Here is a 12,989-nt window from a genome sequence, read left to right as displayed (position 1 = left end):
TCACTTCGGGTTTTCTTCCACATCTTGCTGACACGCCGTGATATCACTTGAATACTCATCTCACTCGTTCATCCAGCTTAATGGGGCAGGAAAGCCCAAACAGACAGATCATAGAAGCTGGCCACTTAATGTTAAACCACATTGGTGTTGACTGATTGGGCTGTGTTGGGACCAGTACTCATAGTTGTCTTAAGAGCAGCGCTGGTAGTGATAGAAACAGTAGTATCACATTAGTAATAACAGTTATAGAAATATAAATGTGTTCCCCATGTGTCAGAGAATGAATGTTGAAATGCTGCTGTCAAATATCCCTGGGGCATGAAAGCTGTCGACAAACCAGTGATTGATAAGAATGGCATTTGTGCGGACTTAACAACCTGATCTCCATATACGTCGGTTCGTACTAGTGTTATATGGCAGTACAATATATTTTTGAACAAGGTTGCAATTGTATTACATTATTTCTGTTGAGATTCAGTAGAAGTTCATAGCATTGTGTTTTGACAATGGTTAGTTGTGAGGAATGAATTGCTATCTAATTTAAGCAGTCGCGTCGAAGAGACTATATTTAGATGCTTTTGGAGTGAAGTGTAATCTGGAATCTTCTGGAAGAGCTAGACTAATCCAGCCTGGTATAGAACCTTCTAGTGCGTGCCTCTCATCTCACATTGCATCAAGACCAGCGGTTGTGTGAAGATCACAGTTATAACAGAAACCATGGGAAAGTGAGGTGTGGTAACAGTATCAATACCTGTCATGCCCTATAGGCCAATACACGTACCGTTACGTCAGCTTAGTCATCCGACTGACATTCACAACATACATAAGTGCAAAATAATTGTATTTTATTTGGTACAAAATTCTTAGAATTTTAGAAAACCTATAAATTGATAAAATACTTGACACATTCATGTACATAGTCGTGTATATATTGTTCAGTTTAAGTCACAAGTAGTACATGCTTTTGCGTCATATATAAACACAAAGCAGTAATTAGCTTCCGGGAAACTTTTAGGAAATTAAGTACCTTTAACATAAACAATGAGTAGAAAAGATTCTTCTTTAAACTAAAACGCGCTGGACTAATCCATTATATTGAAAGGTTGAAGGTTTTGCTGCCATAGTCACAAGACCCATCAGTTATTCTCATAGCATGGAAAGTGATAGGAGTTGGACCCCAACTAGTGTGCTGTCTTGGGACGTTTGTCCAACCATTGTGCTATTTTCTCGTTTGTGCGGACCTTCTCCCTGTTCGCTTTGACCAACGGGAAACCTTCCACTATGCTGTCGTCAATCTTCCCGTCGAGGGTGTCAAATACAGCTATGTCTGCTAGACTTATCTGTAATAATTGTAAACGCACCATTAGTAATGGAAATAAAACAATTGTAAGCTAAATCGTAATGTTCAAATACATCAACTGTGCTAAACTGTGTTTTGCGGGTGCTTCAGGCTTGTGTAAGGGAATGAGGTAAGGTGAGGTGAAATGGGGTTTAACGTCGCGTCCAAGATGATTGCACTTGTATAGCGACGTGCATGTACGTGTGTGTGTGTTTGTGTGGCTGCTTGTACCAGTCCGGACTGATGCCGATTGATAGTGCTAGCTCACCGAGATACCATGCCGCAGTTTAACACGAATACCCCACTCAGACACAGTATACTGACTCCGAGGCGACCAGTCCTTGTTTTAGCCCCTTAATGCCGAGCGCCAGACAGGGTAACAACAAGTACCATCTTTAAACGTCTTTTGGTATGACGCGACAGGGGATCAAACCCCGGACCTTCCGCTCTCAGGGCGGACGCTCTACCACTAGACCACGGAGGCGGTCTGTAATGGAATGAGTGAGTTTGGTTACATGCCACTTTGAGGAGTGTTTTAGTCATATATGTTGGTAAGATGTAGGGGAAGTACGATTTTTGTTTGTTTGTTTGTTTTTTTAACGCCGCACTCCAGCTATAATACGGCTGTCTAAATAATCGAGCCTGGACCAGACAATCCAGTGATTGTTATCATGAGCGTCGATCCACGCACTTGGGATACGATGACATGCATAATCCAGGTCAGTGAGCCTGATCACCCGATCCCGTTAGTCCTCTCTTACAAGCATAGTCGCCTTTTATGACAAGAATGGTTGCTGAAGACCTATCCTACCCCGGATCTTTACGAGTCCAGGGGAAGTACGAAGTGATACAGGTCATAGACACTAACCACTTGGTGAAATGGTATGGAGCTGCCAAACGGATGAGTTTGGGATACGAACCCATGATAATAGCTTTCTGACACGCCTAAGAGACGCAACTCTGCACACTGAATTGCCGAGCGTTAGGCGACCTGGGCCGCCTGTGCCCAGTTAACACTGTGAGAAAGTCCAACTAACTGGAGATCTTCGCCCCATACCCCACATGACCGTGAAGAGCAGGGGTAGAATAAGTCTTCAGCAACCCATGCTTGCCGTAAAAGGCGACTAGCGGGATCGGGTGGTCAGGCTCGCTGACTTGGTTGATGCATGTCATCGGTCTCAATTGCGTGGATCGGTGCTCATGATATCAATCACTGGATTGTCTGGTCCAGACTCGATTATTTACAGACCGCCGTCATATAGCTGTAATATTGCTGAGTGCGGCGTTAAACAACAAACAAATAAAAAACATACCTCACCTAACAGAAATACTATTGGATGAGGAAATGAACCTAAATCCCTTGCTTACAGTGAGTGAGTGAGTAGGGTTTTTTAACGTCGCTTTTAAAAGTATTCCAGTTATATCATGGCGTGTCAGCTTAATGTGGGAGGAAAGCTCGAAGTGATGCAGGTTTCAGACGTTTACCACTTCGATGAAACCCACGAGCACGGGTATGGTGCTGACAAACCTAGAAACATAATCGGGTCGAACCGGGATTCGAACCCATAATCATAGGTTTCTGGCGTGCCCAAGGGACGCAACTCTGCACAGCGAATCGCAGCGCCTTAGACGAGTGGGCCACCCGTGCCCCCCACTCGCTTACAGGTATGCCGACATCGCTGAAACAGTGCTGCTATTGATGTAGCACAGTACTCTCTCACTATGAAGACTATGTCGTTAGTGTGACGCTTATCAGCAATGTATTTTGGCAGAATAATAATCAAGGTTCTCTTACAGTTGTTATAAGATGGAAAAGAAAAAGCACAACCGCTGTCAATTTCTGACAAAATATTTTCAAATGTCCCTTTAAGCACTATCATATATATTTAGTTTGTCATGTTTTAATGAGAGAATACAAAACGAAAAGGAATTACTGGATCATTCCCGTACATTCCCGGAAAAAGCCTTCAACAACAAAAGTCTGCATGTCAATAAACTAGTAGTTGAAGTACAGGTACTTACCTTTTGTCCTACGTAGAATTCGCCACCATTCTTCTTTAGAATGGCCTCAAAAAAGCCCAGGTATTTTGGATAATGAGTTTTGTTGTTTTCCTCATGTATTGCCACCTGGAAAAACCCAATGTCTATATTGTTTGTTGATGACGTTTTGGTGCTATTTCATCCGATGAAGGTAAGCATCTATAAGGTGTCATCAAGTTCTTGTAAAATGTGGTATTAAAATACTATTCCATAGTAATTACATGGGATCAAGTAATACTTGAGTTTACATATTTCTCAACATACAATTATGGCTAACATTGCATTTGACCTCCAGTAACAGTATGTATTGCACTTCTAAGAGGCATTCTGTTTACTCTGAATGAGTTTTACTAACCTAACCAATACTGTTATGCAAATCTTGTATATTATCTCCAGATTCGTGATTATAATTTCTGATTTTCAAGTTTTAATCATGATACGCCATAGTTCCTAAATATATACTGATCTATATCCTGATATACAATGCATGAGCTCCTGATGTTTCAGTTGTTCCAGGACGCAGGACAACGTACACCATCCCTTCCTCTGAAGTGCTCTCCCGTTCGGATTCCGGGTTGGAGAATCCCCCAGCAACCTACATGTATACTTGTGGTCACTGATTGGATCTGGTGGTCAAGTTTGATTATCATGACTTGATTGCATGTCATCGTACCAAGACGGCGTGGATATTTGCTCATGATGTCAATCACTGGTTTGCCTGGTCCACATTTAATTATTTACAGGCCGCTCTCGTATAGCTGGAATATTGCGGTGTGCGGCTCCAGACAACAGACGAGCAATCATGCGGTGGTCTTGTTTCCATTGTCAAGGCTTACCTGTTTGGCTTTATCCTTCTCAAAGAAGAGTTTCAGCAGGTGGGTGTAGATGTCCTGCACGATGCCCATCACTTGGTCCACCTGCAGTTGCTCCAGGTTAGTCTGTCCATGTAGACCTGACGACAAATTACAATACAATTACATCAGGTACCCGTGAAGATTCTGGTTAGAATAGGTCTTCAGCAACCAATGCTTGCTGTAAAAGGCCACCATGCTTCTTTGTAAGAGGCGACTAACGGGAAAGGGTGGTTAGGCTCGTTCAGTTAGTTGATGCATGTCATCGCATCCCAATTGCGTAGATCGATGCTCATGATGTCAATCACTGGATTGTCCAGACTCGATTACTTACAGACCGCCAACATACAGCTGAATACTGGTGAGTGCTGCGTTAAACAACAAACAACCAAACAAACATCGGGTATGATATTTACTTACATACCATGGGTCAATGCTAACGAGTGTCTTACCCGAAGTTCTGGAAACATGTTACTGTTATCTCGCGCGTGTGCGTGCGTGCGTGCGTGCGTGCGTGCGTGCGTGCGTGCGTGCGTGGGGGGGGGGGGGAGGGGGGGGGGGGGGGGGGGGGGGGGGTCGTACGTGTTGTTTATCGCCGCACTCAGCAATATTGCAACTTCATGAAGGCAGCGTGGAATAAACCAAGTTAGCCCAACCATCCACGCCATCGGGGTAGTCACCGAGTCTGACCTGCATAGGATACAGGGGGCCATGTTCGAATGGCATGAAAACTGGTGAAGTGAAATGGGTTTTACGTCGCGTTTAAGAATATCCGATTATATAGCAACGTGTGTGTTTCCGTGTACACAGTATTCCGATTTCGAGCCGACCTGTCCTTGTTTTAGCCCCTAAAAGCTGAGCGCCAGGCAGGGTAACAAGTGAGGTGAGGTGAAATGGGGTTTAACGTCGCGTCGAAGATTATTGCACTTATATAGCGACGTGCATGCACGTGTATGTGTGTGTGTGTGTGTGTGTGTGGCTGCTTGTACTTGTCCGGACTGATGCCGATTTATAGTGCTAGCTCTCCGAGATACCATGCCGCAGTTTAACATGAATACCCCACTCAGACACAGTATACTGACTCCGAGCCGACCAGTCCATATTTTAGCCCCTAAAATCCGAGCGCCAGGCAGGGTAGCAAGTACCATCCTTTAACGGGTTTTTTTGGTATGACGCGAGCGGGTGGCGGTGGCGGGACATACGGAAACGGGACGTGCTTAGATAAAAGACAATTGTGATCCCCTTGTGGAAACGTGTATATTCATGCGAATATCGAAGATAAAATATAACCATTCCTTCTGGGTTCGTTTCGTCTGGTATTGAATGCAGTCAGTGTTGGCTGAACTGTTACCAGAACACAACATGCTATAAATACCATTACCTAAATCATACGAGTGAAAGGTTGTGAGTGAGTTGGGTTTAACGCCGCTTTTAACAGTATTCCAGTTATATCGCGGCGTGTCAGCTTAATTTGGGAGGAAAGCCCGACGTGATGCAGGTCTCAGACGTTTACCACTTCGGTGAAACTCACGAGCACGGGTATGGTGCTGACAAACCTAGAAACATAATCGGGGCGAACCGGGATTCAAACCCACAATCATAGGTTTCTGGCGTACCCAAGGGACGCAACTCTGCACAGCGAATCGCGGCGCCTTAGACGACTGGGTCCTGTGCCCCCTACGAGTGAAAGAGTGAGTTGGTTTTAACGTAGCTTTGAACAGTATTCCAGTTAAATCAACCTTTTGAAAGTACAACCACACGGAAATACCAACTTGTGCCACGTACCAAACTCTCGGGCCAGGAAGTTGATGATTGCTATGCTTTGCCCATACTGTTGTCCATCACTTTCCAGCACCGGAAGCTGGCCAAATGGCGTGTCTGAAACATAAGCATTTATTAGTGGTAGCGGTTGAACCAGTGAAGTAAAAGACCATCCCCTAAAACAATGATGTAAGTATTATTTATGATGGTCGACTGTTTCACAATTGTTTTGCTGATGAAATCTATATGCATGAGACATAACATAGATAAAGAACGTGTGTGACTTAATGGCGTGATACGTTTATTCTGAATCAGAACTGAAAACTTTTGAGAGGATATCATTCTCTTCAATATCAGTACATGTTGCGCAGTGGAACTGAATATCTGAGAGTGGTTTAACTTAAATGAAAACTAATCTTAAATTTGTATGACTTACCTTTTTTGAATGAAACGAGGAACTAAACGTGATAAGCTATTAAAAAGCTATGAAGATCTATAAGGAACTAAACGTGATTACCTGTTATTATGTGAAGGAAAGATGAATAAACCTCAAATGAAAGAAACTAATGCTAATTCTATCAGTTACTGTATGCTTATGTGTTGGTTTCTCCTAAGGGAGTCTTTACACTGTCTAACGCTGTCTAACGCTGTCTAACACCATCTCTCTAACCATCTCTCTAACCATCTAACTAACCAGCTCTCTAACGAACATTCTAACGAACTCTCACCCACTAACTAATTGATGCGCGCTACCGCCTAATATTTGTTCACAACCCTCACATTTCACGTGCAGTCACAGCCATAAGTTGGTGTGTTCAGGCGACGCGATCGTTATGCATCGGGTGCGTTTTCGAGAACAGATTCTTTATTTAAAACTAACATGACTACACGTCAAGCGCGATCTATAAGCTCCGGGTGCGTTTTGGAGCACATTTCTTTATGAACAAACATGTCTACAGAACAGTACATTATAAAATGATGTCAGATTTTATAAGCCAGTTCTGTGTCTTTACAAGTGTTTTATACACAGCTCGGTAAGCAAGAAAAACCTGTAAATTTCAATGAGTGGGTGAGTGAGTTGGGTTTAACGCCGCTTTTAACAGTATTCCAGTTATATCACGGCGTCAGCTTGATGTGGGAGGAAAGCCCATTCTGATGCAGTTCTTAGACGTTTACCACGTTGGTGAACCCAACGAGCACGGGAATGGGCCTGACAAACCTAGAAACAATCGGGGCGAACCAGGATTCGAAGCCACAATCATAGGGACGCACAGCGAACTGCGGCACCTGAGACAACTGGTCCACCCGTGCCCCCAAATTACAATTATTATAGGCGAAATTGGGTCTAACGTCGCGTGTTTTGACTCCGAACCCAACAGTCCCCTAAATGATGAGCGCCAGGGTAAGAACAAGTGTCATCTGTTAACGTCTTTTAATTTCTTTTGATATGATGCGTCCGGGGATCGCTCTCCGGACAAAACCTCTATCAGTAGCTGCACTGGCAGAAACCTATGTGGCCGTTGCGACTTACTGGTAAGCCAGGCTAAGTTAAAGTAATGACCTGACAATTAACCCAGTATAACTATGTATGAGGTCCGCCCACTGGCGCATACCATTGTGAAGAAAGGGATAGCGGGTGGTCCGCGACAAGTAGTACGATGAATATGAATATGCCTGTCTCGGCTAACAACGAGTTCTAGTGGCGAGTTTCATAGCACCTAATAGTATCATGTGGGTGTTGGGTACCCGATGACAGCAAATTTGTACAGATAACAGCCATTGAGAAGTATCGTGACAATGAAGGGAATTCATTTGTTGTCAACATGGATTCTTTTTACCCAAGCGAGCAATAATGAATAGTGTCATGTCATTCATCAAATGATTGTGAGCAAAACGGGAGCGTAGTCAATTTCATCGTCATGACCTGCACGTGCACATCATACGTACTCTCTCTACCTGTTTGTTGGTTTTGTTGTCAGTTGCCGCACTCAGCAATTTTCCAGCTGTATGGCGGCGGCTCTCTACCAGTAACAAACCAAATATTTTTGCCCAAATTCTGTTCTTCGTCTTCTTGTCTCAAACGCATTTGAGTTGGTTCAACTGGTTACCGGTAAGGGTGGGTGGCTGGGTGGGTGCGGTTGTATTGCAACTAGATATTTTTTTCATGTTGTTTTTATTAAAACTATGAGCCTGGATCATATTTTTAGTTGGTTCAACCGGTTACCAGTGGGGTGAGTGCGTTATTGCCAGTCACAAGCTATAGCTTTTGTTGTAAAATTTGATTTGATAGATCATCAAAAGGCATCCAGGAAACTCGGTCTCTGCTAGCAAGGGACAAAAAAATGTTTAAAAAAAAGAAATCATTAGGTTAAATTTACTTTCTTTTATGACAATCTGAAGATTAGTTGTGGGGAAAACCATACAAAGTCAAGATGTTCATATGCTATCAGCATGATGACAGCATTACTTCTGGAAGAGAAAGATAGTCAAAAGAATAACAGCATAAGAGATTCACTTGGTAGTAGTTGGAGCATATCTTTATGGGTACTCATGCCCCAAACATACCATGATTTCGATTTTAGATTGTTCACTGGACGAAGAGACTCAAGAGAGCAATGAACTGAAATAAGGAGCTGATGAATGGTGTGCTGCAAAAAAGTAAGCTGTGTGAAGCTGTTGGCTGTACAGGACTCGAAGCTCAGAAGTCATATTTTAGGAATAGGAATGGAAAAGATGCATCACATTTCTCTGTGCCACTTCGACAGCAATGGAGCATGGAAAGAAACATGACATTTGTTCAGATGCTGCATACCTGACGAACGTTTTCACAAGTGAACTTCCCTGGGTCAGAGAAGTAGGTGGAATTCCATTCATCACTCATGAACTTGGCTTAATCATATCCCCTGATGGACTTCTGTACAACGTTGATCATTCTCAGCATCAGGTGGCCCTTGTTGGCCCTAGAGAGCAGTGCATCTTCTCCACACCCAAGTCTCAGAAAGGCATCACCCTCTGAATCCTATTGATGGCCTATCTCCCGAATGGCCAATTTCATGCTAATCTGCTTTGATAATCTCAAGGAAATTGCACCCGTCTGTGTCGCCATGGCTGCAATGCATGACGGTGGTTTTGATCTCATTGGACATCCTCCGTATTCAAGAGGAGGTCCTCCTCTTTCTAAACTGGCAGAAGGAACTGTCTGGCAGTCATAACTTAAATGATGATGGAGTCATTTCTGCTGTGGAGGACCTCTTCTACACCAGTAGGATCCGGTCAAGCATGCATCGCTGGTAGAAATGTGTGTACCCCGGGGATAATGTTGAAAAATAGTTTGCAGCCAACTCCATCAAAGCCGTCTATCATAGTTAGGCTCGGAACATTTTAGCCCATGAACACCTTTGAAAACGCAGAGTAGGCGCACGCAACTGGAAGCTAATGTCCACGTATGACAACGAGAATGATGAATCCAACTTAGACAACATTATTGCAATGTCTCATGCCTTCAGGCCTCATAACCACATACCAATGTCTTTGTTTTCTATCAGTTCGCTGAACACTATTTCCAATATTACACTGCGTTTTCACAGTATGTTAAGTAATGAATTATTTTGTTGGACAATGGCACTATCAACCCCTGTTCGACACATAACTAATCGCATTGGAAACACTCTTGGCTCCCTTCACAATATGTAACCCAACGCTGAACGTAAGTGATGTAGTCCAGAAGTTAGTATTCATTCAATACATATACGTCCAAACACAGTGTTTTTGAGTCACTGTGACAATATCCCGGAAATATATGGGAACTCAAGGGGATCAACAAACAGCGAGTATATTTACATCCTACAGCTGTAATACAACAATACACATCTAGAATATTCAATATTGACGTAAATTTACTCGCTGTTTGTTGATCCTCATGACATGACTGTCAACTTCCTTCTTGTTCTGCGCATGCCTAATTTGGAAGACTGCGGTCCGTGTGTTTTAGTGTCGCCGTTTTGATGTTTTCGGCAGCGTGCTCTCAGATTTATGATGCTGTTTTTTGGTTACGTTCTTTTTTAAGTTGAATAATCCTTATGTATTGTAGGCATATGAGAGTTTTCTTTGTGGCTGTCAGTTTTCACTGGAAGACCTGCGTACAGCATTTACCAAAACGGCCGCTGTTTCTCTCCCTCTGCCTGGTTCATTCCACGGCCAAATCACTCCACGTGTCGTCGATTCACCAACTCGGTCAGCACACCATTTCATGGATTGCAATTGTATATACTACTCAAAAGAAGTTAAGGATCACCTGATTCTTCCATATTACAGTAGTTAATCTCTCATGCCATGACAGATTAACATTACCAATATGAAAGAATCGGGTGATCCTTAACTTCTTTTGAGTAGTTTATATTGCTGCAGCCTGCAAACATTAGTGGTGGAAACAAAGTTGCAACTTGTACGACAGAAAACACCTCAACTCACAATAACCAGCTGTTTACATGTGTTAGCTCAGCCCCACAATGCATTTGTGGAAATGGTGTGAGTCACGTGATTAAGTTCAAGCAAATTAATATTAAAAATTTACATTAAATCCTACTTATTGCTGCATGGGAATATGGATAACCACACACTAACGGATAATGAATTATGACCTATGTAAAAAATAAATTACTCATTTTCCCATTTTTTCACAAGTCATTACAGATTTCAATTAAACCCAGCTCCAATAAAACACATGGCTAGTCTTAATATTCGGCATCTTCGAAAAGTAATAAAGTTAGCTCTACCCCTTTATGTAGGTCCATGGTGATTTGTTTCGTATTTTATGCAAATACACAGTTTATCTAGAGCCCTGAACAATATGCAATAGTTTATTAATCATACGTTCGATAATAGCTAGGCGAGTTAATATAAAACAAACAACAACAAAAAACTGACGGTATGGACAAAAAAAAACAACTAACAAAATAACTCAGAGAAAATTAATTTCAAGGTAGTCGGACGTATTGTAACATTTTGATAATGGTCTCGGGACATATTGACACCCTGGACCTATATAACTACAACTGACAACGCACCCTGCATTCAACCGGTTTCAACTTACTATTTTTCTCTGCTGCCCAGGTCTCCTGAGAGTACCGGATATCTTCGTACTCCTGTCCTGCCATGGCGAACAGCAAACGACACATTTCGGCGCGACCCTTCGACTCGAAATACTTAAGCTTGTACGATGGCATCTTTCGTGTAACTTCAGTTTTCTTCCAGCAGTCTCTATCGTCTGCTCCGATGCAATTTAGTCAGGGCTGGGTCGTGTTCACGGGAGCTTGCTGTGAACACGTGTGTCACGTGACTTGTGAACTAACTAGGACGATCTCTCGTCGGTCACCCATACGTCTTCAATAGGTTAAAAGGCCACTGATCTGCAGCAATTCACCGGGACTGGTTGTTGCCTTTGTTGTTGTTTTTTCCCCTTGAGTACCCGGATGATATCGCAAAAATCTAGCCTAGTTCGCGAACTGTTCTGCGCCATTCGTAAGCGCATTTGTCGCTTTTATTGATAGTACATTGATCAAGAACATGAAATACAGCATTGAAAATAATAAGGAAATGTAGGTATCTTTGTGGGTAGCATCGGTAATGGTGACGAAGTTTTGATCACTCGCTTGGTATTTTCGTTTACACTATATTGACTTGCAACAAAAAGTAAATATTTCACCTGAGCATTGCTTATTTTATCGTGTGTATATTTTATAGTCAAAATGTGTAAAACTTTCACTTATGCAATTTTGTAAACGCCTAAATATTCAGTTATTTTACAAATTGACTGAAATATCAGTCCATTTATGTTATTATGACAACGAATTCCAAACATTTTTTTTATGTTTTAATTTCATCACCCAGTGACTGAAAGTGATAGGATTGAAAGAAAACGAAATTTAAAGTACATTTCTATAGTTTTGGCTTCGAATCCTAGCATAATTGGTCTATTGTGATGTTATAAGCCCTTTCAAACCTCTGAATAATTGTTAGTCAATCTGTTAAATAAATGGACATAAATGTTTCCGTCAATTTGTAAATTCCTGAACTATGTAGACATTTTATAAATTGCCTGAGTGAATCACATCATACACCTTACAAAGGAAAAGACTTGTGAAAACAACGTCTATCTCGCACCGAAGAACTTCCCAACCAAGACGTAGAGGAACAAGAATGATTCTGTTCAATGCCACAGCAAATGAATGAAAACAAAATGCAAATATCATAATTAAAACCTACCAAAGTTATATGTATAATTTTAGGCAGCTTCCTTGTTCGAGGAATGTATCCGTGAATATCCACATAAAGGAACAATATCCAACACGTCTGCAGCTGTACAGAAACTAATTCGATGTCACTTTTCTCTGTAACAATCAAATATTTTAAAATATCGTTTCGGGATATTATAACCGGTATTCGTTGCTCAACTGATCACTTAGTTTGTTTCAGGTGTTTCACATAGGTGTCAAGTCTCAAAGGTCAGCTGAGAAAGCCCACGTGACAACTATTTACATAATGTCCAAGGTTCTTAAAAAAAATCCACTGAGTAAGATAACAATGAGCAATAAATCAAGCAATCACAGCAATATATTATTATTTCAAATATTCACCAAAGAAAGTTGCCCGGATGGCAGAAGTAAATGCCATACTTTGAACAAAGTATGTTGTTTTTACATCGGCACTTCACGCCATGATATGAGTGTATTCCATTAATATTGTTTTAGTGAACTTACACATGTAAACACTTACTTTTGACAAATCCACTGTGCAAGATAACAGTGATTAATCAATCAATGTATTTTCTGTTGACCCTTTAATAGCTAGGAATGATCCGTTGATTTACCAAAAAAGTAAATCAACTGATCATTCATCTCTTGCTGAGCTGCCACGTGCATATTACATAACACATATTTCACCTCCCTTCAAACCTGGATTTAGATTGAATAGTTACCCCAGACACAAGAAATGCCGAA

The 12,989-nt window shown here is 41.8% G+C and overlaps 1 protein-coding gene across 1 annotated transcript; it reads right to left on the bottom strand.

The window, feature by feature from the left end:
• Positions 1 to 828: 828 nt before the first annotated feature.
• On the bottom strand, positions 829 to 11,426 carry LOC124136339 (glutathione S-transferase 1-like). Its single transcript, XM_046502244.2, has 5 exons — positions 11,084 to 11,426; positions 6,016 to 6,108; positions 4,216 to 4,331; positions 3,362 to 3,466; positions 829 to 1,340 (listed from the first exon to the last, which is right to left on the bottom strand). Exons 1-5 carry the CDS (start codon positions 11,214 to 11,216, stop codon positions 1,182 to 1,184), a joined length of 606 nt encoding a protein of 201 aa, XP_046358200.1. The 5' UTR covers positions 11,217 to 11,426; the 3' UTR covers positions 829 to 1,181.
• Between the last annotated feature and the right edge of the window lie 1,563 nt (positions 11,427 to 12,989).

The sequence above is a fragment of the Haliotis rufescens genome, unplaced genomic scaffold (genome assembly GCF_023055435.1).
Source record: "Haliotis rufescens isolate VD_foot unplaced genomic scaffold, xgHalRufe1.0.p SCAF_22, whole genome shotgun sequence".
NCBI lineage: Eukaryota > Metazoa > Mollusca > Gastropoda > Lepetellida > Haliotidae > Haliotis > Haliotis rufescens.
Note: the sequence above shows the minus strand (reverse complement) of the source record. Positions and strands in the feature narration are given on the sequence as shown.